Genomic DNA, 27,606 nt, shown 5'->3' with positions numbered 1-27,606 from the left:
TGGCTGCTGGCAGAGAGGAGGAAAAAGAGGCCCACGGTGTCAGGGGTCGTGTGCCTAGAGCCCGCCTGCCACTGTTTTCAGGCAGCTGCTGGCTTGGCCGCATTGACGGAGCATGCTGCAGCGGGCAGAGCCCCGCCGGGACCGGCTGCCACAGCTGCGGACACCTCCGGGCAGATTGGGGGCCCCAAGGTCAATGTCATTAGTTCCTCCCTCAAGTGTGAAGTGTGTGAAGGACAAAAGCAGAGCTGGGAAAGAAAAGTGGGCTGCCTTTTCCTTCACCTTGAACTCCTCGGGGCTCTCTTCTCTTTTGTAGTGTTTGGACTGAAATTCGGAATATGACCCTTTCTGCTCCCGGCCGTCCCCACAGAGAGAGAACCTGGGCCTGAGTTAAGCTGTCGGAATAAAAGCCACTGTCCGATTCCATTTACCTTGACTGTGACGCTGTCACTCTTAAAACGAAAAGGGGACAGCATTCCATATCGAAATCCACACCTGAACCTGATTGTTTTCAAAATCATTCTCCTCTTGTTGGAGTCATCTCTGAATTTCATGATGTGATTGGAATCAGAGCTGCAGGTTATCATAGTTCTGGCCTCGTAGCTGTAGGTTACTCACATCCTCACCTCATGGCCAAGTGAATCGACACCCCAGTGCCTCGCACCTGGTCAGTTGGACAGATGTAGAGAAGCCGTGAAAGCCTCGTGGGCCAAACCCCTGCTGCCTCTCTCGGGCTCCCTCCTCCAGGTGGGTTTTAGGTCCCCACCGCTGAGAGATGGGGTGTCCTGTGCACCAGCCACACTAGGCCTTCAGCCTCCAGGGCTGGATACCGGTTGGGATCTGGGTGTGGCTGGTGACCTTGTCTCCCTGGGCCAACACTGACGGCACCAGTCAGCATAATTGAGGGTGGAGGAGGAAATTTCACCAATATTCTCTCTTCTGCTCCTCCCAGTGAGCATGTGTGGTCCCTACTTTCCAGGCGACTGAAGATCACACATCTTGTGGCCGGGGAGCCCAGGATGCAGTTTTTAATTCTTTGCTTCCAAACTACACATGCTTTGCCGGTTCTGTCACACGGCCACGGTGGGTGCCTGATGCTTAAACCCCCACAGGTCTATATATGGGGAGGTAGCCTGTGATGAAGACCATTCCTCCCACCTCTGCTCATGCTTTATCGTGCCTCTTTTACATTTGATGAGAACGTGTCATGAGTGTTTAATTTGTCAAGATCAGGGACTGATGGCTTGAGGAATTTTTGTTATTCCTTGCGGCGGCCGCTTGCGGTTACAGTCTGAAAGCATTGGAGACATGCATTTCACCGAGCAGAGGGCTCTCGGCTGATGACAACGAGGCAATTTGTGTCAGAACCAGTGAGACAGAGTTAAAAATTATTGTTGCCTCTACTTCCCTCTCTCAGACTTATTTTGCTCCCTTACTTATTTGGGGATGGGTCGCGTTTTATCCGAACAGAAATGTACCAGAAAATCATGATGGAGGAGTTCTGTGTGATTAATGGCTGCCTCTCTGCTATCTTTGCTCATTCCCTTTGGCCTGAATCTAGACGTTTGAGGATTTACTCCTAAATCTTTGAAAGGAACAGGAAAAGAATGTGGTAGCACTCACCTGTGTTTCTGTGTGATTGTAACTTGTGCGATTGCTCCTGCAAGTTGGCAAAACCAAGACTGATACAGTTGCCGATGATTCACGTTCTAATCTTTCTATCCACGTGCTGATCAGAGCCAGCGGAGTTAACACACACTCGATCAGGTGGGAAATGAGGCCTGGAGTCCCCAAAAGCTTACCCTCAAATCCAGTGTCCCAAGTAGCAAGAGGTTATTAAACGAACCAGCAAACTGAGTTCCTTCCTTTCCTCACTCTTAGACTGGGTACAGCACCCACTTAGGGGGAATTGAGCAAAATGGAGAGCCTTTGCATTCCCAGAGATAGGACTTCAGCAAGCACTCAAAAACAAACAAACAAACAAAAACGCTTTAGTGACAAGAATGCTAGAATATTTCACGTTGCAACTCAAATGATGTTTTTAATCAAAACTTGAGTGATGAAGTTACCATGAGTAACATTTTGCCCCAAAAGATAGGATCAGGTCTATAAAGCTATAAGGGAGTAGATTTGGACTCAAGAAACCTACAGGCAACTGTTCTTCCAATTACACTTACCCCGAGCATTCCTCCAATTACCTTCCCGTGACATGAGGCTGTAAGAAAAAATGTAGTGAAAGACAGCCTTAACAGTGAGTTTTCCAGAGAGAAAATGAAGCAGGTAAAAGCCAGAGAAGTTCCTGGTATCCATTTAAACAGCTGGAAAGGAAATCGGTCTGAACTCCCTGAACTGGTAAGAAATCTGCACGGTCTGTGATCATGATTTACCGGAGACACAGGAATAAGACCATTAGCCATCACGTGGAGTAGCTGCCTACTCTATATTGAAAAAATGGCAAGGTTTTTCTTTTTTCTCTATTTTCTTATCCATAATTTTAGACTCATCTACCTGAAGAAATTCCTCTAAAATATTTAGTTCAACAGTATTTAGTCACATGATTAACGGTTGTATAATATGACCCTTAATTTCCTCACCAATTCTTAGGTTGTATGACATAATGGTGGTAAGACAATTGGGTTGGCATTAGAGCTTGAAGTTTTATCAGAAAAGATTTATCGCGCACCTGAATATGCCAGGAGACTAAAGGACAGCCTTGGTTTTTAAAAAATATTTTTATCATTGTATTACCTAATTATTTTATTTTGGTGGGAATGGGGGAAGTAGATTGATTGATTGATTGATTGATTGATTGATTGATTGATTTAATTTATTTTTAGAGGAAGTGCTGGGGATTGAACCCAGGACCTCCTGCATCCTAAACATGCACTTGAGCTATATCCACTTGAGCTATATCCTCCCCCAGTTTTGGGTTTTGAGCTAGATGCTAAACCCTTTACACCTTACGTTCTGTGCGTGTTTTATAGACTGTCAGTCAGTTCCTTACTGGGCAATAAATGCAATGTACAAAGTCGTCTGAGTATAGATCTAATGTTGATTTTATTTAGACATTCTCATTTCTTGAAGGGAAGCACCAGACCTCTTCCTGCCAGGAGGATTCATTTACAATTTTAGAAACATGTTTACCAAGATAAACACTTTATTACAAAGTAGCAAGATTCAGTAGGAAAGAAAAACAATTGGGGGAGAAAAAGGAGCCTGGTTTCAGGGATATTGTTCTTTGCGCCAAAGACACTGAGTTGAATGAAATGCTAATTTATTATTTTTGCACATATTCACCCAAAAGGGGTTGTGTGGTCTGGGAAATCCACAGAGTTTAACACCCAGCACTTGTGACAGGAAAATGTTATTAAAGCATTGTTAGTATTCAGCAAAGTACCCTCTTTCTGCTAAATCAGTTTGTAAAGTGGCCCTTAAAAATACACATGTGCTCATTGATGACAGCGCAGCTGTGTGTTTCTGATGCAAGTCTAAGAGGACGTGAGAGTCGAGAGGTAAATTACGAGCTTAGGAAATCGGGGGTGGAAGGTTGACAAAAATAAGTGAACAGAAGCGATACTTGAAGAGCAGCAGAAGAAAAAGTACTCTTAAGTCAGGAAAGGGAGAACAGGATGTGTGAGGGACCAGGTGGGGTTAAAAGAGAAAATCCATTGGTCATTGTGTGGACATCGTGTGTGAAAAAGGAACCAGGGAATGCAGCCCTGGAGGGAGAAACACAGCAGAAAGTGAAAGGTGGGCCAGGGTCATCGTGTTCCAGTAGAAAGGAAAACTACTCATTTTAGGATTGGGAAAACACTGGAAAGAAGTCAAAACGGACAAAAAATGTCTGAGAAGCACTGCCTTGGACTGAAAATTTCTAACACCATCTGATGGGTTTCTGTGGTGCTTCAGCCTTTCAGCCAACTTTTTAAAATTAATTTCCTAATCTGTGAAACGTGGCTGGTAGTCCTCGTTCCACTTGCTCACGTTGTGGGGTGTGAGGCTCTAGGGAGATGCTAAGTGTGAAGAGGATTGTAATTTGGAAAGTGGTCTGCGTGTGTCAGGCATTAGCTGGATGGGGGCTGCGGAGAGCGAAAGATAGCAAACTGCATTTTCTATTTGACGGCAGAGCTGACATTTTATCCTTTTCTATTTTTTTTTTCATTCCCTGGGGTTCTTAATTTGTTCTTTTCTTTTTTTATTGAAGTATAGTTGATTTATGATGTTGTGTTAGTTTCAGTTGTGCAGCATAGTGATTCATTTATACATATATATATATTCTTTAACACATTCTTTTTCATTATAGGTTATTACAGGATATTGAATGTAGTTCCCTGTGGTATACAGTAGGAACTTGTTGTTTCTTCTGTTCTGTATAGAGTAGTTTGTATCTGCTAGTCCCAAACTCCCAGTTTATCCCCATCTCTTTCCCCTTTGGGAAACCATGAGTTTGTTATCTATGTCTGTGAGTCTGTTTCTGGTTTGTAAATAATTTCTTTTGTGTCACTTTTTTAGATCCCATGTATAAATGACATCATATGATATTTGTCCTTCTGTCTGGCTTACTTCATTTATGATGACGGTCTCCAGGTCCATCCATGTTGCTACAAATGGCATTATTTCATTTTTTTTAATCACTGAGTAATATTCCACTGTATAAAATATACCATATCTTCTTTATCCAGTCATCTGTCGATGGACATTTAGGTTGCTTCCCTGTCTTGGCCGTTGTAAACAGTGCTGCTGTGAACATTGGGGTGTGTGTATCTTTTCAAATTGGAGTTTTCTGTGGACATAGCCCCAGAGTGGGATTGCTGGATCGTATGATAACTCTATTTTCAGTTTTTTAACGGATCTCCACACTCTTTTCCTTACCTGGTTCTAATGTAAGGAGATGACGCGATTGCAGAGATAAGTTGAGGGTGGCTTCCACGTGGAAATGTAGGTTATCTCCTCTATGTCACCCATTGCCAACATGGCCCCTTAGCTTTAGAATGAAAACCACAACTTATGAACCCTCAGTCCTGGGCCGAGCTTCAGTAGGAGTCTGTAAACTTCTTCTATTACCGACCCTTTCTTTTCAGTTTGGAGGCAGGCCCTTTTCTGTAACATTCCTGGCTAAATAACTTCTTGAGAAGGCAACCCATCTTTTAAATCAGAGTTGAGTTTGTATCGTGGATTGCCATCATTTATGATTCAGGTCCTAAACTGGCCACTTTTAAATTGGGGTCTGTTTAGAAGTCCACTGGTATAACACAAGTGAAAGAAATTCAGCACACGCCCTGTTCCTGCGTGTCAGGGATTTTTTTTCCCCCATAAAGTAATGGGGTTTTCACTACAGGTTGTCTGACAACTTAGAGAGGAAACACAGGGACCCTTGCGGCCTGCTGTGTGCCACCCTGGCCTCAGCTGGGTGATGGCCGTGCCCACATGGCCCTTACCTGTCTGTGTGGTAGGAGACCATGAGTGGCCACTGGTGGTGGCACACAGGCGGGAATGTGTGGCTCCCAGGGACCAAGGAGCCACAGCTGCTGTTCCCAGCAGAGCTCTGTGCATCCCCTCGTCCTTCCAAGCAGACTCCAAAGTGCCCAGCCCTCTCCAGGTCAACACCACGAGGTTGTTGAACTAGATTTTGACAATCGAAAAGGATTTGTATCTTAATTCTAATTTACCATGGAAAAACCATGAGCCGTCACATTGGGAATTATTCAACCTGCTTTACAGAGTGGTGAGGATTATATACGATCACATTTCAATTCAATTCAGAAGTGTTTACCAAGTACCTGTATATTGCAGGGAGGGCTGTGGCGGAAACCCACATAAATCAGAATCTAAGAGTGTGGATGCATGACCGCTTAGAGCTTGGGGGCACATTCTGCATCGGCTTGGCTGCATCTATTGACCTAGTCTCCCATTCAGGTAGAGAGCAATGCTCATGATATAATAAAAGTACTGTTTCGTCCAGGGAGAAAAAAGGCCCTGAAAAAAAAAGCCAATCAGTAGTTAGTGTGTGGAAAAGGCTTTCAAATGTGAAATGATTTATCCACCTAATGTACAGCTATTTAAAAGCCAGGCTAGAATTTGAGGATTTGTAGGGTTCTGTGGATTCTGGAGCCCTGGATGGACCCACTGAATTAGAATCTTCAGGGGTGGGGCCAGGAATTACAGAATGTTTTAAAACTCCCCAAATGATTCTGCTGCACAGCTAGGTTTGGGGACCTCAGTGTGGTGGGTGAGCCCTTACTCTTGGGTGTCTTTAGTCCTCAGTCCCCAGACTTAGGACGCAGTGTTGGGTGTTTGAGCCTGGGTGACTCACTTAACCTTTTAGCTTCAATGTACTCATCTCCAAAATGGATCTGATCACATGTAACTGGGAAGATGGTTGTGGAGAACGAATGAAATGACAGGTACCAGGCCCCCGGTTTGCAGGAGGGCTTCATCCGTAGCAACTGTCTTCCCTCCTCTTCTTGCATCTGGCACGTCATTCTCAGTTTATCCTGAAATCTTCAGTTACATCAGCAATCAACACACACAGGCAAACGATGTGCTCAGAAGGTCCGACGTCGAACACTCAGCTGTTGATGGGGAAGGCGTGGGGCAAGACAGTTGCTAACTGGGGTGTGTTTATAACGCACTTTCCACCAACACATTTCGCCCCTGACGTAAGCTACGCCTCCCAAGTGTGGGCTCTCCACCCAGGGTTAAGGATTTTAGGGACGAATAGCCCACAAAGTGCTCACGGAACAGCCTGTGTCCCACTCTCCCCGTCCTATGCAGTGTGAGTCAGCGGGATCTGCTCAACTCAAGGAGTTAAAAATGGCTTGTTAGCAGTCAGCTGTGTGAAAGCAAACGGGTCTTTTTGTTCTTAAGTTCTGTTCTCCAGTGTTGGAGATTTTAGGCGATTTCATTTCCGCTGGTCTTCTAGGCATGACCTTGAGCAATGATTCTCAGACTTTTTGGCCTCAGGACCTCTTTAAACTCCTAAAAATTATGAGGGTCCCAAAGAACTTTTGTTTTTGAGGGTTACATCTGTTGATATTTACAATATTAGAAATTAAACGGAGGTTTTTAATACAGGTGCACATTCCATTAGCCATCGGAGTGGTGGTGTCATCACACTTCATGTAGCTTCTGGAAAATTCCACCTCCACTCATGAGGGGATGAGAGGAAAGAAAGAAATATATGTTAGTATTATTGTGAAAATAGTTTTGGCCTTGTTGACCCTGGAAACAATCTTAGGGGCAACCGGGGGGTCCGTGGCCCACCCTGAACTGCTGATCTTGAGCGCACAGGGTATGTCTTGCCACGTGGATCTGGCTCGGAGAAGCACAGCAGTCAGAGCAGAGCCCTTTGACCCCCTCACCGAAACAGCTGGGAAAGTGCCTTCGAGAAGGTCTCAGCGCCCAGTTGCCAAAGTGAGTTTACAGCCTAGAGCTTCTGATCCCTGGGCTTGCCCTGCGTCTCAGGCCAGGGGCTTAGGGCTCAGGCTCAAGGGCAAGATAGCTGGGTTCCTGTCTCCAGCTGCATGGCTTGGGCCCTTGGGCAAGTTTCTCAGCTCCTCTGCCCTCCACGTCCTCACGCATAAAATGTGGACTATAAAAATACTCACCTCACTGGCTTGCTGGGAAAATTCAATGAGATAAGGTATAGAAGGGAGTAGTGTCTTGTGCAAGCATCCGATAAACATTGACCACATCTCCGCTTTGCTGGAACCCACTGACTTGTCAGTCACTTTTGTATTTTCCTCTTTTAGCTTGAAAACAACAAACTATCGGGGTGTCCCTTTGTGATAGTGTGCCAGCCACCACTCCTAGGAGTTGCTGCGGCTCTTCGCCAGCTCTGGTCTCAGCCCCTCCTCTTTCTGACCACATCCGGGCCAGCTCAGCAGCTGGGCGAAGCAAGGGATCCCATGTTCCCGGTGAAGGCTGTCTCCCTCTGCCTTCCCACCAGGCTGAAGGCAGAGCTAACATCGGCTATTAGGAATTTAGACGTCAGACCCAGCAACCCGTGCTGTGCGTCACGCAGTGTGATCAGTGCTTTCAAGGTGGTGTGAAACCTCGTAAAGAGCCAACGAATAGTATTATTACAGTTGAATAGAGCGAAGCGTGATTTAGGAAGATTAAAATTTCTTTGTAGCATATGTTTTCCTTTTTCTTTCTTCCCCCTAAGTAAAATGTGTGTTTCTGCAGCACCATCCATTTGCAAATTGCATTCCCAAACCACTTTTTAATTGTCTCCTAATCAGTTCATGGGAGAGCTCAGTGATGGGAGGTGACCCAGTTCTTCTTATCTGGAAAATGTAAATGTAATGCTTTGTTCCTTGGTGGCCCTCACAGGCAAGCCAACAGATTTCTGCTGCAAAAATATGTTAGTATTGTGATTGTGAGTGAGTCTGGAATTGCAATCTCAGATTTCCAAGTCAGGGAAGCTCAGTTCAGCAAGATATTCTGTATGAGATGATGATGATGGACTTTGAGGACCTCGGGTCCTCTCTTGGGCCTGTGAATGACCACCGCGGACACATTTCTTTTTCCTTCGTGTATCAGTTACTTACCACTGTGTAACAAAGCACCCCAAAACTTAGTAGTTTAAGGCAAAAATGACCTTCTACTTCTTATGATTCTGTGGTTGGCTGGATCCTTTTGTTGGTTTTTGCCTGGGCTCATAGATGCGACTCTGTGCGTTGGTGGCTGGGCTCAGAGGGGGTGACTGGGACGTCTGACCTCTTTTTCTTTACAGGGACTTTTCTCCTCTAGGTGGTTAGCCCAGGTGAGAAAGTGGGTCTCCTTCATCTTTATCTTCACCGTTTCTGTCTATTCCTTTCCATTCCTGTCTCAACCCTTGCTGTGACTTGGACAGTGACCTCAGCCTCCTACTGGTCTCTGGGTTCCAGTCTCACTCTCTCCAGTCCATTGTCCACACTGCTCCAAAGTCCCCTTCAGTTATGCTTCTCTCATGGAAACCCTTCTGTCGCCCCACACTTCCTAGCCTGGCGCTCAGAGCTCTGTACGACATGACCTTCAGTGATTCTGTCACCAGAACGCTCACTGCTCCCCGACACTTACCTGGCTTTCCGATCAATGTGTCCTTCTTTCCAGGCTCTGCCTTCCCCTTCCCTCCTCTGTTCTGCCTTTGCCGTCACTGCAGCCTAAATGGATGACCAGACATTCTCTTGTACCCTCCCAACGGCAGTGCTGTGTCCTGCCCCGGGTTGCAGTTATCCAAGCATGTGTTTTCTCTCTTTTTCTGGGCCACGCTCATTGAAACATCCACCCTGGCAGGTCTCTACCTTGTATGTAGAGTGAGCACAGATTAAATATTGGTTGAATGAATGAGTGATGCAGCGGGTCTGGGCATCTAGGCCAGCCCTCGCAGAAAATGAGTTCATCTTGAGATTGACTTGGGATCGATTAGTTCAGACCTGCGGTTGAGAGTTCCCTGGAAATCACGGGCTCCTCTAGACAAAGTCTCAGAGTAATTACGTGTTTACTTAGTCCTTCCTTCTGCAGTGCCAGTGAATTGCTTCGTATCTGAGTAAGCGCTGTGGCCCTATCCCCAGGAGAGCTCTCCCTCTGAGGTCTGTGCCAGCCAAATGCCCATTTCCCCAGTTGTATCCAGAGATAACTGGCTTCTCTTTAGTGGAAGTTCAGTCTGTACCACCAAGGCATCTAAAATACTGATTTTCTTACTAATGAACACCTTGCTGTGATATGTACCCTGGAAGGAGAGAGGTTGGAAGACTTTGAGGCCAACAGGTGGCTGGGACCTGAGGGGCAGTGGGGGAGAGAAGGCTCGCTGAGGACGAAGCGCGTATCACAGGAGGCCAGCGTGGTGGGAAAAGAGGAAAAGGGCGCGCTGTGGCTTGCACTGTCTAAAAAAACTTGCCAACTTGGTCTTTTGGTTCTTGGATTTCTGCATCTAACGTAGAGAATGCCAGCACCGTGTAGAATGCCAGCCTACGAAAACGGAATGAAAAGAATGCCTGCAAAAGCTGAATAATCATATGCAATACGGGGATTAGTTTTAGAACATGATTAGATAATGGAAATTATACCTGGTGGTCATCAATTAGCACAGCTACCAGTAAAACAGAATGCGTGTGTTATTTCAGTTGCTGAAGTTTGTAGCTAGAAGTTGCTTTTGGAGGCATCAGCAGGTGCACTGCCAGCAGATCCATCTTCGCTGTCGTGAGTGGCGAGGCGGCTGTTTCAAATGGTGTCAGTGACGCACACAGGACATACTCCTGATGCGGTAGAACGTCTCTCTGACCTGCGCTGCTCTTCCCCACCCTCCCTGGTTGCATCACTCCATGCCTTCATACATACTGTTCCCTCTGCCTGGAACATCTTTACCCCTTCCCCCTTTTTTTTTTTTCATTCTTCAAGATTTAATTGAAACCTGACTCTTCAGCGATGCAGCCCCGAACTCCCAGCTGCAGGGCCTCCCGCTCGTTTGCTGACATTTGCACATTTGCACCCGTGACCTTGGTAATGTCCCCTGAGCATAGGTCTCCCTCTCCCTCCAGCTCCTTGACAATAAGGAGGACTTGCCTTCGTTGCTTCTGTTAACTCCCACCACACCAGGCCTGGCACAGGGCCTGACGCTTATTGGAAATCAGTAAATATTTATTCAATAAAATGGGACTAATACAGGATTGAGGCTCTAACCATTTAGCTCCTAGAGAACTCCTATCTCCCCACTGGGCTCTCTGGCTCCACTGCCCTCAGTTTCTGTGTGAGGCCCGTGAATGCTAGACTGTTAGCGCCCGGGGAGGGGTCCAGGGGCCTTCTCATGTATCCCCTTGTCTTAGTCCCTTCGGGTAGCTGTAACCAAATGACACAGGCTGAACAGCTTACCAACAATGGACATTTCCTTAATTACAGCTCTGGAGGCTGGAAGTCCAAGATCAAGGGCCAACAGGGCCAGGCGCACCTCGGGTCCGCTGCCAGGTGGCAGACTACTCTCTGCGTCCTCACGTGGCCAAGGGGGTGAGGCAGCTCTACCCGCCCGTTCCTGCAGGGGGCTACTCACATCCTGATCGCCTCCCAGGGGCCCCGCCGCCTAACACCACCACCTTGGGACTTAGGTTTCTAATAGATGAATTTGGGGGGAACATAAACATTCAGACCATAGCACCTCCCATTTTACAGGTACAAATCCCAGACAGGTAGAGGGACTAAAGGAAGGCCACAGGTTTCCTTCCAGTTGCCATTTAAGCTTTTGACTTTGTTGACGAAGCCTCCATAGGCAAACCGGGGACCTAGGTTTTCATTTGAGTCTTTATGTTAACTAGCCGTGTGGCAGGGACACTGCCTCCCTTTTTAAAGAAATCGTTAGTCATAAAACAGTGGCTTGTGAGTGGAATACAGAAAACTGGAGTCTTCTTTCTTCTATTTTTTTTTTTAAAAAAAAACTTGAATTTTAACGCTTTTCAAAAGGCATCCGCTTTGCCGTCAGCGGTGGTCTCCAGCCTTCCCCGTTGCTCCGACCGGCACTGCCCCACAGACGTGCAATGTCAGTCACAGATCTGAGGCACACGTGGAATTTAAAGTATTCCAGCATCCAGATTAAAACGTTAAAAAGAAACCAGTGAAATTAATTTGAATAATTTATTTAACACAACAGATCCCAAATATTTTCATTTCAACATGTAATTTATAAAAAACTTATTAGTGAACTCTTTTACATTTTTTTCTCCTTCTATGCCTTTGAAAACCTTTGTGTTTTCTCCTTAGAGCACCTCACGGTTTGAACTAGTCACACGCTAAGTATCCAGTCGCCACCCGTGTCCAGTGGTCACAGGGTTGGACCGAGCCGTTCTGGGTCCTCCTCACGTCACGCATTGACTGTCCTTCCTTCCTTCTGAAAGCATCTGAGTCTGAAACCCCTGGATAAGAGGTTCATCGGCAGTTCTTTCTACCGTGACATCCTGTGATTCTGTTGTAAGGGGGGGATTTCTGAGATAAATGAGTCCAGAACCAGCGGAGTTGTTTCACCAAATTAGAACTCAGTAGGAGCCACAGCGTTTGAACTCGGACCAGAAAGCAGCTCTCAAATTGGCAGGGTCAGAAATTTGGGGCCCCGAGCTGAGTGGGCTTGGAACTAGACCCTCCTTTGTTTCAGACCCAGGCGTGATGACCTGTCCCCGTAGCTGGCAGCCCCAGTGTGCTTAGCAGCACTGAGACCAAGGCCCCTACAAGCCACCTCTCTGTAGCAGCAGCACGCACAGAGGCCACTGCCTCCACCTCCATTCACAGCAACAAGCTTCCCTCCTGGGTGCCTTCCCTGCATCTCTTCTGGTTCCAAACATCATGTCAGACTTTCTCAGCCATTTGCTGCAGTCGACCTGGCAGGGACGGGTTACGTGGGAGCTTCTGGAGCCAACAGTGGCCTTCTCACTGCCCTTCCTACCGATGGCCTCCATGAAGGTGACACAGAGTGTGTTTTTAGACCACTGCACAAAACCATTATTTCCTGTTACTTCTATGCAGCTGCTCCAGAATTGGCTGGAAAGAGAACGCCACTTAAGCTGCCTGAGCAGGAGAAGGCTGTGAGTCAGGAGACATCTTGCCAAAGGCAGCTGGAGATGCTTCACTGGGAGTCTATCTCCTCTTCGTAGTGACGCCCTATTTCCAGGCTCATCCGTTCAAGTGAGAAACAGTATGCTTTTCCTCCCTGTGCAAATCTCTACCAAGAACACTGTGTAATTTAATGAACGGCAGTTTTTTTTTCCTTCTGAACAGCAGAGTGACTTCTATTTGTAAAGATGATCACTATGAAAAAGTCAAAGGTTTCTGTTCAGACCCAGTAGTTGGAAGCTATCAGGACGATTAGGTGATTAAACTCCTTCCCCATTAAGACCGAACAGCCTGTAAGAACGCTTGTGAGCTGGATTCAAACATTGTTACACATAACGAGGTGACAGCAAGGCCGTGCTTCTCAAGCGCTCATCTCCGTAGGAGTCACCCAGGGATCTTGCTGAAATGCACGCAGTCTTGGATTCAGTGGGTCTGGGACGGGGCCTGAGACTGGGCATTTTTAACCAGCTCCCAGGTGAGACCCAGGTGTCAAGGCTGTAAGGACTTGGTCTGGACCTTGGATGCACGGTCACAGTTCACGGGCAAAGAACTCGACTGTGTGGCTGTTGGCTCTGCTGGGAGAATTGAGCTGACTTGGGAAGCCATGGCTTTCACGTTCGTGAGCTGAATCGCTGAGATTTAGTAAAACAGCAGGAAATGTGAGAGTTTAGAGAAGGGAGAAAGGGAGCTATACAAACACCTTCCTGTTTCCTGATTCCTTATGAGGAGTCTACTGTTTTGTTTGCTGGTGGTGGTGACCAGGAAGATACTTGGTGGGACAAAGTTCTGTCCCAACTGGACAAGATGGAGATCTTTGAGAGCTAATGAATTTTTTTCTGACTCCTAAAGTTGTTATAGGTAAGAGCATATAGATTAAAAGAATCTATAAGACTGTGTGTGTGTGTTTGTGTGTTCTCTACGAGAAACGTTTTTCTCCCCATGCAGAGGAGACTGTCTTGTGTTTGGAAGGAGTTCCACGCTGTGCTTTGGGACCACAGGTTCAGCTGGGGGCAGGGCAGAGGGACTGGAGAAGGGGAGAAAGGCCGGAGGACAGGACGGGGCCGTCATTCCTGGGCAGTTCCTAGCATGTCATGTTCATTTTGGTCAAAGACTGATCTGAGAGATGGCTTCTCAACGTGTCGAGGAGGATTGCAGTTGCAAAGTGCTGGTTTGTCTCTGTTCTTTTAATGCTTTCCTGAAGTGCCATTTTGTCTCAGTAAAATGCTCCCTAAAAATACTCAAATATTTTTAGTTGGAGAGTACGAATCAGATTGAGCTGCACATTTCCCTGGTGAGCAAAAGGGATGAGTTTGTGTTCATTAACTCGAGGCCATCTGGTGCAGACACGCAGCAGTCTGTGAATCAAACGTGCCTCCAACTCCAGGGATCAGAACCCGCGCCAGACCCAGTGTTCTGGAGAGTCAACAACCAGGAGGAAGACGGGGGCTCGACTATCTTTTTCTTTTATTTTAAAAATCAGTTCCGCCTCGCAGTATATCAGCACCGCGTCGCCTTCTCTTCATTGCGCAGCCGAGCTGCCTTTGGGGGACGCTTCCGCAGTCCGAGGCCTTCCGGGCACCGCCTCCCCTGGGGCGGGGGAGGCGAGCAAGAGCCCCGGCACCCCTCCCTCTCCGCTCGGGGCCAGAACCTCGGCCAGCGCCTGCGCTCGCGCTCGCACTGCTCACGGCGCCACAAAGAGTGCGAGGCCCAGCGCTGCTCAGAGGAGTCCGGAGAACGGGCCTTTGCAAAGAGCGCATTTCTGGACAGGAGAGTGCTGCTTCTTGCAGCCTTGCTAATAAAAAGCCGCTCAGCAGCGGCCGGCTTTCCATTTAAGCGTGCTCACCAGAATATCAATGAAGGAAAAACACTGCTCTGCCGATTTGTTCCTGATTGCCACCAGGCCCCTGAATGATGTATTTGGAGAACACTTTTCCCTCACCTGCGTTTCCGGTATTGGAAACTGGGGTCCGTGTGTTAAAACTAGCGGTCAGCGTCTCCTGCAGAACAGCCTGGCCCACCTCCCTGGGTCCAGATGCACTTTTCCGGGCCGCGTCTGTTCCCTAATGCTTTCCTAAGTATCCTCTTTCTAGCTCTGCTGTTCTCTTTAAGTAAGGACCCCTGTATGTTTGACGGAAGAAGATCAATAGAAGGGCTGCCCATCCGGAAGATAAGACCAGTGACTATTCCTCCCTCAGTGCCTGCATCTGCTGCTGCCCACCCTTCTAGTTTCTAAGATGCCAAGCAGGTGACAGAGTTCCATCTGGAAGATTCTTTTGACTCCCACGCAGGACAGTGATAAACAGAAATAAATAGGCAGCTATTTTCCATGTCTTGTAACGTGTCTTAGGAAACTGCATTTCAAAAATTACAAAGAAAAATGATGAGACAAAGGACTTTAAAGATGGCTGTGGGGGAGGGTATAGTTCAGTGGCAGAGTGCTTGCTTAGCATGCAGGAGGTCCTGGGTTCCAGCCCAGTACCTCCATTAAAAAAATAAATAAATAAACCTAATTACCACCCACCTCCCAAAAAATGATGGATGCTAACAACTTTATTATTAATGGAAAGCAAGAAACCTATGTGTAAGAAAATTTGCCTAAGTGCTGTGAAGAAAGCTAAAACATTCTTCTTTTTTCAATGGGTTAACCTTTAGCAGTATTATTCAGTGCACTGCATTGCACTGTTTCTTACTACAGCCTTACCAGCTCCAGGGGCTATCATTGTTTTTAATTGTTTACTGATATGATAAGCATAAAACGGCACTTTGTTTTGTTTTGCGTATCTTTGGTTAGCACAAGAGTTTAAATTCACTGGGTTGTTTTTTTTTTAAGCCCTGAATAAAGATTTTCTTGTACTTGGGAAAGCTCATCTTCTAAAATGCAAAGAAGCTAGCGTAAGGTCTTATTTGGAAATGGAATTATAGTGTGTTTGCTTTGGACTTGATCTCTAAGTTGGTAGAATCCACATTGTTTGCAAGATCCAACTGTAGACACAAATTTGAGAAGACACAGTGAGAATGACTCAGTGAGAGAATCAGATGGAGGAAGAAAATTTTGTTTTAATTTTTTTATTACATAACTAATATATGTTTATTGTGGGAAACACAGATAAGCAAAAAGAAGAGAATAAAAAATTACCTTTAATAATCATATTTTTAAACACTGGGTACATATGTTCTGTTCCTTTCTCGTGGGAGTAAATACCTTAAACAATAGAGTCAGTATACATTCCTTTTTGTTATGCGTTTCCACTGATCAGTATTTCGTGAATATCTTTTCATGCCATGCCATGTTATTTTTCTGTATCATTTTTTTCTACATAGTTTCCGCTGAATGGATATACCACGATTTATTTAACCAACCCAATATTCTTGGACATTTGTGTTGTTTCTGACAACTGGGAATTGTAAACACTGTTGTGGTGAACGTACCTGCAGCAAAATCTTTTTGTGCATCTGTGATTATTTCCCTGGGATGAGTTCCCAGAAGGGGAATGGCTGCATATATGGGCATGTGGACTCTGACAGCTTTTGAGATGTGTGTGTCAACAGCACCATGTCCTTTCTGTACTATGACACTGTCACAGAAAAAAGTATTCATGGCATTTGTTGAAGGTGGTAAGGACGACTTTATTCAAGGAGGCCATGGTGAAGTACACCTTGCAGTGTACTTCAGTGTACTTGAGGTCTTGCAGTGGGGAAGAAAGATGGGACCCAACTCTGAGCACAGCACAGGCAAATGGGAATTTATAGCCAGGGAGCAGGGTGGGAGTCGGTGGACAGAAAGTTACCGAGAAACATGAGGGGTAAGGGAGGTTCTGGCTAAACCAACCTAAGAGGACTCTTGCTGAAAAGCAGAACAGGGTGATCAGTCATCACCTGGGAGATGGTGGGGATGAGGAACCTGATCAGATATCAAAGGTGATGACATATTGAGGTTGGGAGGTTCTGTTAGGCTGACTTAGCAGGATTCTTGCTAAACTGGGACGATGCACAGATGGACACAGAAGTCCCAAAGTCAGAGCTAGTTGAAAAAGAGTTCAAGGGAGTGTGAGTACAGTGTGGTCAATGAGAGACTCTGTGTCAGCGTTTAGCACACTCTGGAATTGTTTATTGTCCTCCCCGTAAATCTTTATATGTATTCGGGCAGGGCTGTGTATCCCTTGTTCATCAAGCTACAGCACCGAGTTGCCCTCCCAGCCCCCAGCCCCACCCCTGCCTACTCCACATCGTTCCTGGCACGGAGCTGATGGCAACTGGCATGAAGTGCTGAGTATTGGTGCATGTTTGAAAAGAGGTAATGGCCAAGGCTGGATGGAGAGGGAGGGGTGAGGAAGTCATCGTCGGAGACTCCTGGCTTCTGGTAGGAGCTTTATCAGATAAATGTGGGATCTGCCAAACCCGCCGTCAGTTCTCTGATGTTCAATTTTCTAACACAAGCAAATGAGGCCATTTAAAAAAGATAATCTGTCTGAGGACATTTCCAGACCTGCACAGTTATGAGTCTTTGTGAGTCATGTGTAAGGGATGGAAAAAGCTGGCTTGGGTGCGGTGAGGAAAATACCACAGTGAAGCCGGAGAAGTTTGCCGAACAGGTAGATCCCTTCAGGACATGAGTGACAGCAGAAGGGCCTGGGCTGCAGCAGGACAGTCACTCTTTGGGCTACTAGGGTGACTCCTGGCAAGAGGCAGCATCTGAAAGTTGACTGGCTAAATACCAGCTTCAGACTCTTGGCGTGAACCTTCAGAAGGCAGATGAGTGGCGGTTCTGGGTGAGGACTTCCAGAAGCAGGTGATGGTCAGAGGTCTAGCCAGGTGGTTGGCCTCCATCAGGGAGACCCAGTAGTCAAGGGACTTGGACTCAAAGTGGAACCCCGGTTTCCTAGAGGTTTGGAGATGACAAGGCCTGGCCTTTCTCCGTAGGAACTAGGGTCTTGGCAACAGAAAAAATGGTGAGCCATGCTAGAACGGGGTTTTGAAGAAAGGGCTCATTCACAGTGGTTAGTCTGCTGAACTGTCAACCTGAAGCTCCTTAATTTATCTGGGGAGCTGGGATTAAGTGTTCCCAGCTGTGAAGGTTGGGTGTCTAGAGTCAGGAAGTCTGGACACTCACTACTGTTAACGCTGTAGTTGACAGCCTTCTCTCTTGGCTCTTATCTAGATAGAGTCTAGAGCATTCTGAACAACCTTTAAAACTGATCCCTGTTGGAATTTTTTAAAATTTGTTTTCATCATTCTATTGGAAAGTAAAACAGACACAGAAAGAAATACTAAGCAAATCCATAGCTTCGTGCATTTTGTAAGGCAGACACTCTTATTCCCAAAGGGTTTTGCCAGCCACCCTAAAAGCCTCTCCATTATCCGTCAAAATCACAGCCCCCCCACCTTCTCAATTTTTATGATAATCGCTCTCTTGCATTTCCTGGTAGATGTCACCTCAGGGTGCTCTCCTCACTGCTAGTTTTTGTAGTCTATATATATATATAATTGATGGATAGTTGATGTACTGAAAATTTCAGGTGTACAGTACAGTGATTCACAATTTTAAAGGTTATACTCCATTTGTAGTTATTGTAAGGTATTGGCTAGATTCCCCCTGTTGTACAATATATCCTTGTAGCTTATTTTACACGAAATAGTTTGTACCTTTTAATCTCCTACCTCCATGTTGCCCCCCTCCCCACTATTTGTTTTCTGTATCTGTGAGTCTATTTCTTTTTTGTTATATTCGCTAGTTAGTTGTATTTTTTTAGATTCCACATGAAGTGATATCACATAGTATTTGTCTTTCTCTGTCTTATTTCACTTAGCATAATACCCTCCAAGTCCATCCATGTTGTTGCAAATGGCAAGATTTCATTCTTTTTTGTGGCTGAGTAGTATTCCATTGTATATGCCACATCTTCTTAATCCATTCATCTGCTGATGGACACTAAGGTTGCTTCCATATCTTGGAAAATAGTAAATAGTGCTGCTATGAGCACTGGGGATGCATGTATGTTTTTGAATGAGTATTTTTGTTTTTTTCAGATATATACCTAGGAGAGGAATTGCCGGATCATATGGTAGTTCTAGTTATAGTTTTTTGAGAAACCATACTATTTTCCATAATCTTCACTGCTATTTTTTTATGTCATGCCCGTTAAAAAAAAAAAAAAAGATTTGCCTTTGAAGTCTTTTTTAAAAGCTGCAGCACCTCCTCCGTCCCTTTCTTTTCCTTACACTTTTTCTGTGGAAGGACCGAAGCATTTTTAATCTGTAGAATCTCACAACCTTCTAGGGTTGTGGTGCAGTTCAGCACGTCCCTCTGGCTTTGTATTTCCTGCACCTTGCCAGCTGCCTCCAGAGGCTCGACCAGATCGGGTTCAAATCTCTTTGGCAGGTAATGGTGTTTTTCATCAGGAAGCACATAACATGTGGTTTTTACTTTACACGTTAACACACTGTGATGCTCAGTGTCTAGACCCACAACTTCACTGTGGGCTGCAAACACTGATGTAATTCTCATTCTATAATTTTGTGTTTATTTATTAGCTGGGATAATTTTTTTAAGGAGAATCTTCCATTTATCTACCACTTGGTTACCCAGTGGTACAGTTCTTATAGGAAAGACAGAATAAATATTCAGTGTGTTTATATATCCAGTTTTTGAGATGATAAATTGGCTTCCTGTCATCCTTAAAATGTGACCAATTAGTTCTTTTAAAATAGTATTACGAACTCATGGATTAAACAAAACAAAACAAAGCAAAACTATATGGGCGGTAATAGCTCAGTGGTAGAGTGTGTGCTTAGCATGCATGAGGTCCTGGGTTCAATCCCCAGCATCCCCATTAAAACAAAAAAACTCACGGATTTTCACATACTTGATGGATTTAAATCCATTGTCAGTTGGAGCTTCTTCACCTGGCTCCTGGCTCCCTTTGACGTAACCTCGGGAGGTTTCCGATCATCCTTCCTGTCTGGAATATGAAGATTCCCTAGGCTCATGTTGTGTATTTCCTGCTCCAGACTCAGCCTTTCTCCAAGAAGCCTGGTTTCTCTTAATGGGAAAAGGTATTTCAAGACCACAATCTGGGTACTTTGGATGCTTCTTCCTACTGGGTTGGTCTTTGATTCTAGCTTTTTCAGTGCACATAGTATGCACATGTGCAATATGTGTGCGTGGGAGGGGAGGGCAGATGTGTGTGATCAAATATTTTGTGAGTTCAAGCTATTCAGGTTCAAAACCAGAGAGCTTTTACTTCACTACTTTTCTACTGCATTTGTATCTCCTTTATTCCAAACCAAGAGTCCTGGTTCTTAAAAACGCAGAATTAGAATTAGAACATCCCATAATTATTATGAAAGTCTCAGAATAACCGTAACAACAATACCACCACCATCAATTACGGTTACTGAAAACAGCTAAAATGTTAAATCTCTATAATCTCTTCCCGGCCCCCAAATTTTCTGGTTGTATTTGTGTTATCAGATCATATAGCCAGTATATACCGTAATCTGTCCCTTTTAGCCCTGATTCAGCTCTAGTTCTGTAGGCAGCTATATATTTAACCCTGACTATTTTTATGCTGATGACAATCCAGTCATTTTGCTTATCTAAGCTTATTCTCTATTAGATTCCTTAGTAAGCATTCATCGCACAGAAAAAATATTCTCTGAATTCTTGCGTATTGATAATAATTTGTCCTCTTTATACATGAAGTCAGTTTTGCTGGATATAAAACCTTTCACTCACCTTTTTTTCTTTAAATAACATAAATACAGGTATCAAAAATATAAGAAAACAGTACAGTTTCTTCTAGAATAAAGTATGGCTATCAAAAAAGCATGTGATAATCCCTTATAAGTTTTGTATAATAAAGATATTTTTTCCTTATCTTTAAAGTTCAGTAATTTTACTAGATTATGTCTTGACAGTTCTGGGTGGAGAGTTTCAAGTGTGTGGTGTGGTCTTTCAATATGTTGTTTCAAGTCTTGTTTTAAAATTCAGGGAAATTACCTTGAGCCATACTTTTTAATATTTTTCTATTCCCTTACCTTGGTTTTCTTTTTTTTCAAATTGACATATAGTCAGCTACAGTGTGTCAATTTCTGGTGTACAACATAACGTCCCAGTCATACATATATATACACATATATTCACGCCTGGGTTTTCTTTTTCAGAGACCGACCCCTATTTGCCACTGGATCTTCTTTTCCTAGCTTCAATATTTGTCCCTTTCTTCAGATCCTTATTTGAAAAAATCTATTTCTTCATTTCTTTTTGATTTTTAAAAACTTTTATCCTTTTAGCCTTTCCTTTAAGGCATCACTTGTTCTATGTATTAGTTTTGTGTTCCTTCTAGATTCGTTTTCATTTCTAAAATAATTTTTGAAGTCATTTTAGATCTTACATCATTTTCTTATAGCCTTTAGCTGATTTTGAAATAATGCACTACAATTTTGATAGTTTTCTGAGCCCATCTTTCTGGCTTGCCTTCATTATCTATAAAGATGGTCTTCTGTCCTTTTTTTTTTTTTTTTTGGTAATAGCTTTATATGAAATTTTACCTGCATGCATACCACTACAGAGAGGCTCTTCTCCAACTTCCCCCACCAAAACTCTCCAATAAGAGAGTGATCTTTAATGAGGGCACTTTTGCAAAGTGTGAATTTTTATGTGAATTTACTTTTACTGAGTTTTTAGGAGGAGGGTTGGTTTATTTAGTTTTCCTAACTTCACGGCATTCCCTCTTCTATTGTTTCCCATAGTGTTAAAAAATAATATGGCAACTTTCTTTTTGAGATTTCCTGTTTCTGCTCCCCTCCTCTACTTTTGTCTGGACCACATCTTTCTGGGATCTCTGTAATTCCTCCCTGCTCAGTCTTAGGGGCTCACCAGGTGATTTCATTGGAGCTCCTAGGGAGCAGGCAGCTCCAGCCTCTTCACTTCTGACCTTCAAACTAGGTCCTTCCAGGCTCCGACTACTAGAGTGAGCAGAACTGCTCCGTTTTAGCAGCTGTTCTCAGTCATCTGTGCTTTCCAGCAGGCTCCTGTTGGATAGTTTGGTGTCTTGTTCTCAGGTCCATCTGATGCCCCGTTGCTTCCCTCTGTTTCCTCTAGCACAGATGTCAGTGACACACACATCTTGTGCCTGTTAGTGGTTTTCTCCACTGGGCTGTCTTTTGAGGGTTCATGGGGGTACCTTTTCACTTAGGTTTGTCATAAGCATTGTCTGTGCGTTTTTGATTTTGCGTTTAGTTTTTCTGTATGTTCTTTCTGTGAGGCACTGGGAAGATATCACTGCCACCGCCCTCCTCCTGGAATCCCCCAGCAGGGTTTTAAGCTAATGGAAGGCAGGACTCATGTTGAATCTCCAGCAGCACTCCACACGTTGTCCTGTATGTAACATGAACTTTATCAATGCTTGCGGGATGAAATGAAACTGTCTACCTCTGGATTAAAATCCCAGCCCACAAACAGTGCTTTCGGTGGCTCATCCTATTTCCAAAGAGACATGCTGTTCATTGGGATGCCAGGGACAGGGGGTCTGGTCCTGGTGCTGGAGGAGCTCACCCTCTAGTGGGAGGGCAGTGTCTCTCTGTTGCCCATTACATGGAGATAATGAGTTGCAAATGTTGAATTGGCTTTTAGAGTTCACAGCCTGCCACTTGGAACCACGACCAGGTTGGAAAGCAGTTGGGCCAGCTTATGACTCCCAGCGCCTTTGCCTATGAAAGCACTTTATATAGCCATAACTTAGCCACTTGTTTGCTGCACTCCCTCATTAAAGCTTTTTTCAACCCAATAAACACCCTCCCCCTGGCTAATAGAATTGGGCGATGCCTCAGTGGCCTCTGCCTTCGTCCTCTTCGGCTCCATGGTCCAGGGTTAAGTTCCTGTGCCTTCAGCGGGGCCACCCTCTGAAGCGTTTAACGCGGATGAGAGTACTATGTTTCTTGGAGACATAACGACAAGATACATTTAATGCAAACTTTTCGAGATAACAAGCCTTTTGAAATGCAGTGTGTTGGCGGAAGACGTAGCCCAGGTCAGTGGCTGCCTTAGCCAGTGTGGCTCCTTGGCCGAGAGGCTCTGGGGTCTGTATCTAAAGTTCATTAAACTTCTGTCTGGGAGCCTTGTACTTGGGACTTGCGGTTCTATGTCTTCTTACAGCTTTTCAGGCTTTCACCACAGTTTGGTGGTTGTGGCTGTGGGCACAGCTATAAAATAGGTAACTTCCCCTTTGAATGCCCCACTACTATTAGACCATTATGTAGGGGGTCCCTAAGCCTATTTTTGCATTTTATTAGGATTCCTGAAGACTGGAAACTCTGGATGCAAGTAAAACTACCACTAGGAGACACATTTGTGACATTTGAAGACTCGCGTTTTTCTCTGTCTTCTCAGGCACCCACTTGTCTTCCTCAAAAGTTGATGTCAGAAAGATTTTTACTTGGCACTTAGCTTAAATGTACACAGGACGCCATCTCCTTATAGTAACTCTTAAGAACATCCCTTTGTGAAGTAAATACGACTTTAATTATGTGAAAAATGTCTCTCTAATTTAGGTCTTAAAATTTCAACTTTTTTTATATCACACCATCATCTTTCAAGGCAAAGCTGTGTTTTATTCATTTATTTTTCTTCCTACTGCCTCCCCTTGATTTCCTGGAAAGGGAAGTAATTCCTACCACATAAGGGCGATGGTTTCCCTTTCCCCCATCTCCTCTTCCTTTGTTTCACTATGTTGGAATCTTTGGTTTGTGAGGAAACAGAGCAAAAATCTTGGCCTTGGAGTGAGAGAGCCTAGCACTCCCATCCAGCTTTATCCTAACTTGTGACACTTTGACAAGATAGTTAACCTCTCTGAGCCTTAGTTTATTCACCTATAAAATGGGTATTTTTTTTTAAACAATCCCTGCATCACTTTGTCACTGCAGGATTAATTGTAATAATCTGTATAAAGCGCTTGGTACCTGGCATATGTTGACACCTGCAAAGTAATCATCCTTACTGGGGACTCTCCTGCCACTGAGAATGTGACCTCCTGCCCATGAGAAATACTGTGTGGTATTTGTTCTCACTCCCCCTCCCCCCTGTGGGTGGGCTTCCTCCGTTTTCCCTCCTGTGCTGTTGAGGACGTGTTTCTCCACACAGATAGAGCTACAGCCACTGAAATGAATCAGAACTGGCCGTTCATACTGATATGTAAGCAACGAAACCCCAGCCAGACACGTGGGTGTGGATTCTTTAAGCATGTGGGTGGGGAGGGGTCACTGTGATGTCTGTCTCTCGGCTCTGTTCCCGTTTCCGTGTCTGAGGTTTTCATGCCTCTTAATAGACATAACGCCTGGCCAAGCAACCGCCTTAGACTCCTGGGTCCGCAGAGAAGTCCATCTCACCCCTCCCTCACTGCTGCATCCCAAGGGGAGGGTGGCCTCAGATGCAGTCTCTTTTGCAAAACGTTGCTTGAGAGACGGAAAATCAAGCTCAAGTCTGGCATCCTGGCCTTTGTAAGCACAGTTCCCTCCACAACCTATGTGGTCTCTGATACACCCCCCACCGCTGGCCGCCAGCTCTTTTGTTCCTCTGTCCTTGCCACTGCCCCCTCCCCCCAACCCCAGTACACTCAGCTTCACTGCTGCTTAAATGTCACTTTTGAAACAACAGAAGGACATGCTGTTTTTTTGCGGCATCTCAGAAAAAAAAATTCTTTTTGATCCATTTGGTGTTAAGAGCGCTCATGAGAAATGTATTCAGGGACCCTCGCCAGCCTCTTTCATTGGCGTGGTTCACATTTGGTGGTTGGTAATGTAACAGGCACAACATCTTTCCCCTAGAATCGTCCATCCTCCCGTCCTCTGTGTCCTTCTTCCTGAGAGGTGTTTATCTTTCAGCTAATTCTCGATTCGAAGCACCGCAGTTCCTGGTTTATTTTTGAGCTGGGATCCATCCTTCTCCGGGTTTTTAAGCAGGTTCTTGGAACACAGCCAAGTCCGGCTTACTTCTCTGGGCCGTAACGGAGGAAGAAGATCGGGACACTTTGTCCCACCTTGACCCATAGGGCCAATGAGCGGGAGAGGACTCTGTCGGGCTCCTGTGTCAGGACCTGTCTTCCAGGAGGGAACAGTGCATCTCAGCAAAAAACTAGCAACTCGAATTCCCTTTGTTGCTTGTCTGTCTGTCCTTTGGGCCCCGCTGTGCCCTACCTGTGATTAGGTATATTCACCCCTGGTCATTCCCCTCAGATGGAAAGTTCTTTAGGGCTGGGTCCACATCTGATTCATCTTCTGGCCCTTCGGTGCCTAGAACTGTGCCTTGTACGTGGTCCATGGCTGCTGACAGCAAGAACCCACACAGCCACCCGCTCAGCTGCAAGCGTGTGTGAGGAGGAAGCAAGGAACAGGGCTCACTCGCCCCAGGCTTCTTCCTGGTGATGCTCTGCTGAAGAAATGGTGCACACTGGCTCGTAGCATCATTTTAAAACCCAGAGACCCTTTGCTCATTACTGAAGGTCCAGATGAGCAATTAGGAGAGGAATTGGAGTTTCAGTGAGTTGGTGTTCTGGCCAAAACACCTGATTGCGATGTTGTGACCAGAGTATCCCCGCCCGTTTGAGGTATTCAAAGTCGCCAGGACTGTGGAACTCTGGACTTCGTGGTTGTGACCCATAGACACCCAAAGTGGGACTGTGGTTGCCTTTCGGGACCATCAAAGCAAGCTCCCCAAGCCTCGACTGCCCAGAGCACCCTTAGTGCGAGAGTAGTTGCAGAGATGCTGTCAGGTGTCAAAATCGTACCCGGGAGACCTTCACTCCAGTTCCTTGGCCGGGCGTCCTGTCCCCTTTTGGTGCCCTGGGAGAGCACTGGGGGCCACTTAACAGATGCTTCCCTACTTACCTTCTAGCCATTATACAGATTTGGAGGAAATGAGAAATAGACCAATTTTCACTCACACACATGCACACATGCGCACACCCCCCCCCCCAAGAGTTCCTCCCCTAGTGACTTGTTCTGACATACCCCTTGACAGGATTCTGACACTTTGAGGTTTGCAGCCTGGGTGACCTTCTTTAAAAGTACCTTTTGTCTTCCCTGACTGAGTAGACTTTCGTTCACGGGTGAATTGGGCAGAGCCGAGTCCCTCTGCAGACGGGCACTCCAGACGCCGTCCACACCACCTAGGACCTGCTCGAAGCGCGTAGTAGACATTGCCTCCCTCCACCGTTGGGGACATCCCCTGGATGGAGAAAAACTTGTGTTGACCACTTCACATGTGTAGGTCTTTCCTAAGCATGAATCCTAACCTTTCCTTTCTGAAATATCAGGAATTGATCCTGCCTTAAAAATCAGCTTGGAGGTGGGCTCCCTACGTAATGATGCCCTTGGCGTCTCTCTGTTGAAGAACATGTCTGAGCTTCTCTTTATCTGCTTTTTCCTCACCTTTGAATTCTTCATGGAGGCTCAGTTTTGCCAAACAGACAGCGATGGAGCAAAATTAGAAGCTTTTCACTGGACCGGCTTCTAAGGGCCCTTCCTGGTTTTCTAAGAAGCAACCAAAAAAAGAAAAAAAGAAAGAAAAAAAGAAAAAGTAGAGACTGAAAGAAGCAAACTTTCAGCTAATTATCATCTTTTTTTCCCCTCTGAGCTCAGAGCACTGTTCTTAATTTCCTGACCAGCTTGCGCCCCTCCCCCGCTCCCTCCGAGCATCTGTGGTGGTTTCAAATTGAACTGCATACCTGCTGCTCTGAATTTCCAACATACCATACCAGTTGGTTTGCCAAACAGTGAACTGCCAGCCATCTGCCATCCAAAGTCAGAATTTACATTGTTTCATCTTAAAATAACGCCTCCGGAATAGCAAGCCACTCTGTGCATCAGGTTTTAAAGTTGACAATCAGCCAGAATTAAAAACAAATACCAAATGGGCATAAAAAAAGAACGTGGTGGGGAGCTGGGGGTGGGGTGGGGGCTGGCATTTGACAGAGAGTTTCTTTTTCAGCATTTTTACCTGATTTTCCACCAAAATAGCCATGCCATTTAATTTTATCTGCAACAGCAGGAACTACTTATAGACTGAGAGCATTAACTTTTTACTTGCCTGGCTCTACACAGAACAGGATGGAGACTGTGGGGCTGGAGCAGTGGTCCCCGTCTCAGGAGAATGGATGTCTTCAAAATCCCTGGCTCTAGGGGAGGAAGACCTGTCTTAACCTCTTCTTGCTCAGATGAGAAAGCTAAGATGCATGAAGGTGGAATGCCTAGTCCAGGGTCACAGGCTAGTTGATGGTGAACCCATGACTCCCGGCTCCCGTATCCTGACCCCATCCCTGTCTTGACCTGTCACTGTGGATATGGGATTCCCTCCACCCACCTGTAGTTCCTGTTATGCGACTGTGGCACCTTTCATGCCTTATCCCCTGCTGCTTCAGGACAGACAGGAGAGAAGGGATTTCTGCAGGCTCGGGGAACCCTGGCGACCTGTGATGTTAGCTTTGTGGAAGAGCGACCATTGAATCTGGGTGACTTTCCAGAGCAGATGGGCTTGAAGGAGGATTTTTTTTAAGAGAGAAAGAGAAGAGGTTTCACGTTTCTTTTCCGGAAGCTGTTCCAGGCGAAGGCAGCTTGGGGGAAAGTGTGAAGTTCTGAGTGGGCAGAGGAAGCAAAGGGCTCTAAATTTATACCAGAGCCACCTGCCTAGAGTTAGGCGCCCTGTGCCGCGGGCCTGCCAGCAAAAGGAGGCCTGTACCTGACCCTGGGATGGGCAGGGCACCGGGTGACCCCTGCGCTGGCCTGGTGCAGCTTCTTTGAACTGACCTTGGACATCCTGGGGCCCAGATGAGCTGCCTGCTCAGTCTGGTCTTGATGTGAGTGTCAGAGGTGGGAACTGGGGTTGCAGCTGTGGTTAGGTTTGGGTTTTGACCAGATGGTGGCATCTCCACCTGGAAGCCTTCTCTCAATCCCAGCCAGACCCTGGGTCCACCTTCCATGTTCCCACAGCCCCTGCTCGTAGCTCTGACATATCTGCCCCAAAAGCCTGTCTTGGTTGCT

General features: G+C 45.7%; 1 protein-coding gene and 1 long non-coding RNA gene across 4 annotated transcripts in view; both read left to right on the top strand.

Annotated features, from left to right (window-relative positions):
- MSRA (methionine sulfoxide reductase A) overlaps positions 1 to 27,606 on the top strand; it is a 285,156-nt gene that overhangs the window by 213,813 nt on the left and 43,737 nt on the right. The window contains exon 6 of one of the 3 annotated variants that reach the window (XM_072952598.1): positions 12,487 to 12,667. The exons of 1 other annotated variant lie outside the window; for it this stretch is intronic. In XM_072952598.1, the coding sequence (XP_072808699.1) occupies positions 12,487 to 12,549 (63 nt within the window). In that variant the 3' untranslated portion in view covers positions 12,550 to 12,667. Of the gene's footprint in view, positions 1 to 11,730; positions 11,771 to 12,486; positions 12,668 to 27,606 lie in introns of those variants that run through there. One more of the 3 variants, XM_072952599.1, reaches the window with a different exon arrangement.
- On the top strand, positions 39 to 426 carry LOC140690750 (uncharacterized). The gene is made up of 2 exons (XR_012066029.1): positions 39 to 189; positions 314 to 426. It is a non-coding gene; the product is annotated as an uncharacterized lncRNA (long non-coding RNA).

The sequence above is a fragment of the Vicugna pacos genome, chromosome 31, assembly GCF_048564905.1.
Source record: "Vicugna pacos chromosome 31, VicPac4, whole genome shotgun sequence".
NCBI lineage: Eukaryota > Metazoa > Chordata > Mammalia > Artiodactyla > Camelidae > Vicugna > Vicugna pacos.
This window is presented reverse-complemented; position numbering and strand designations above follow the sequence as displayed.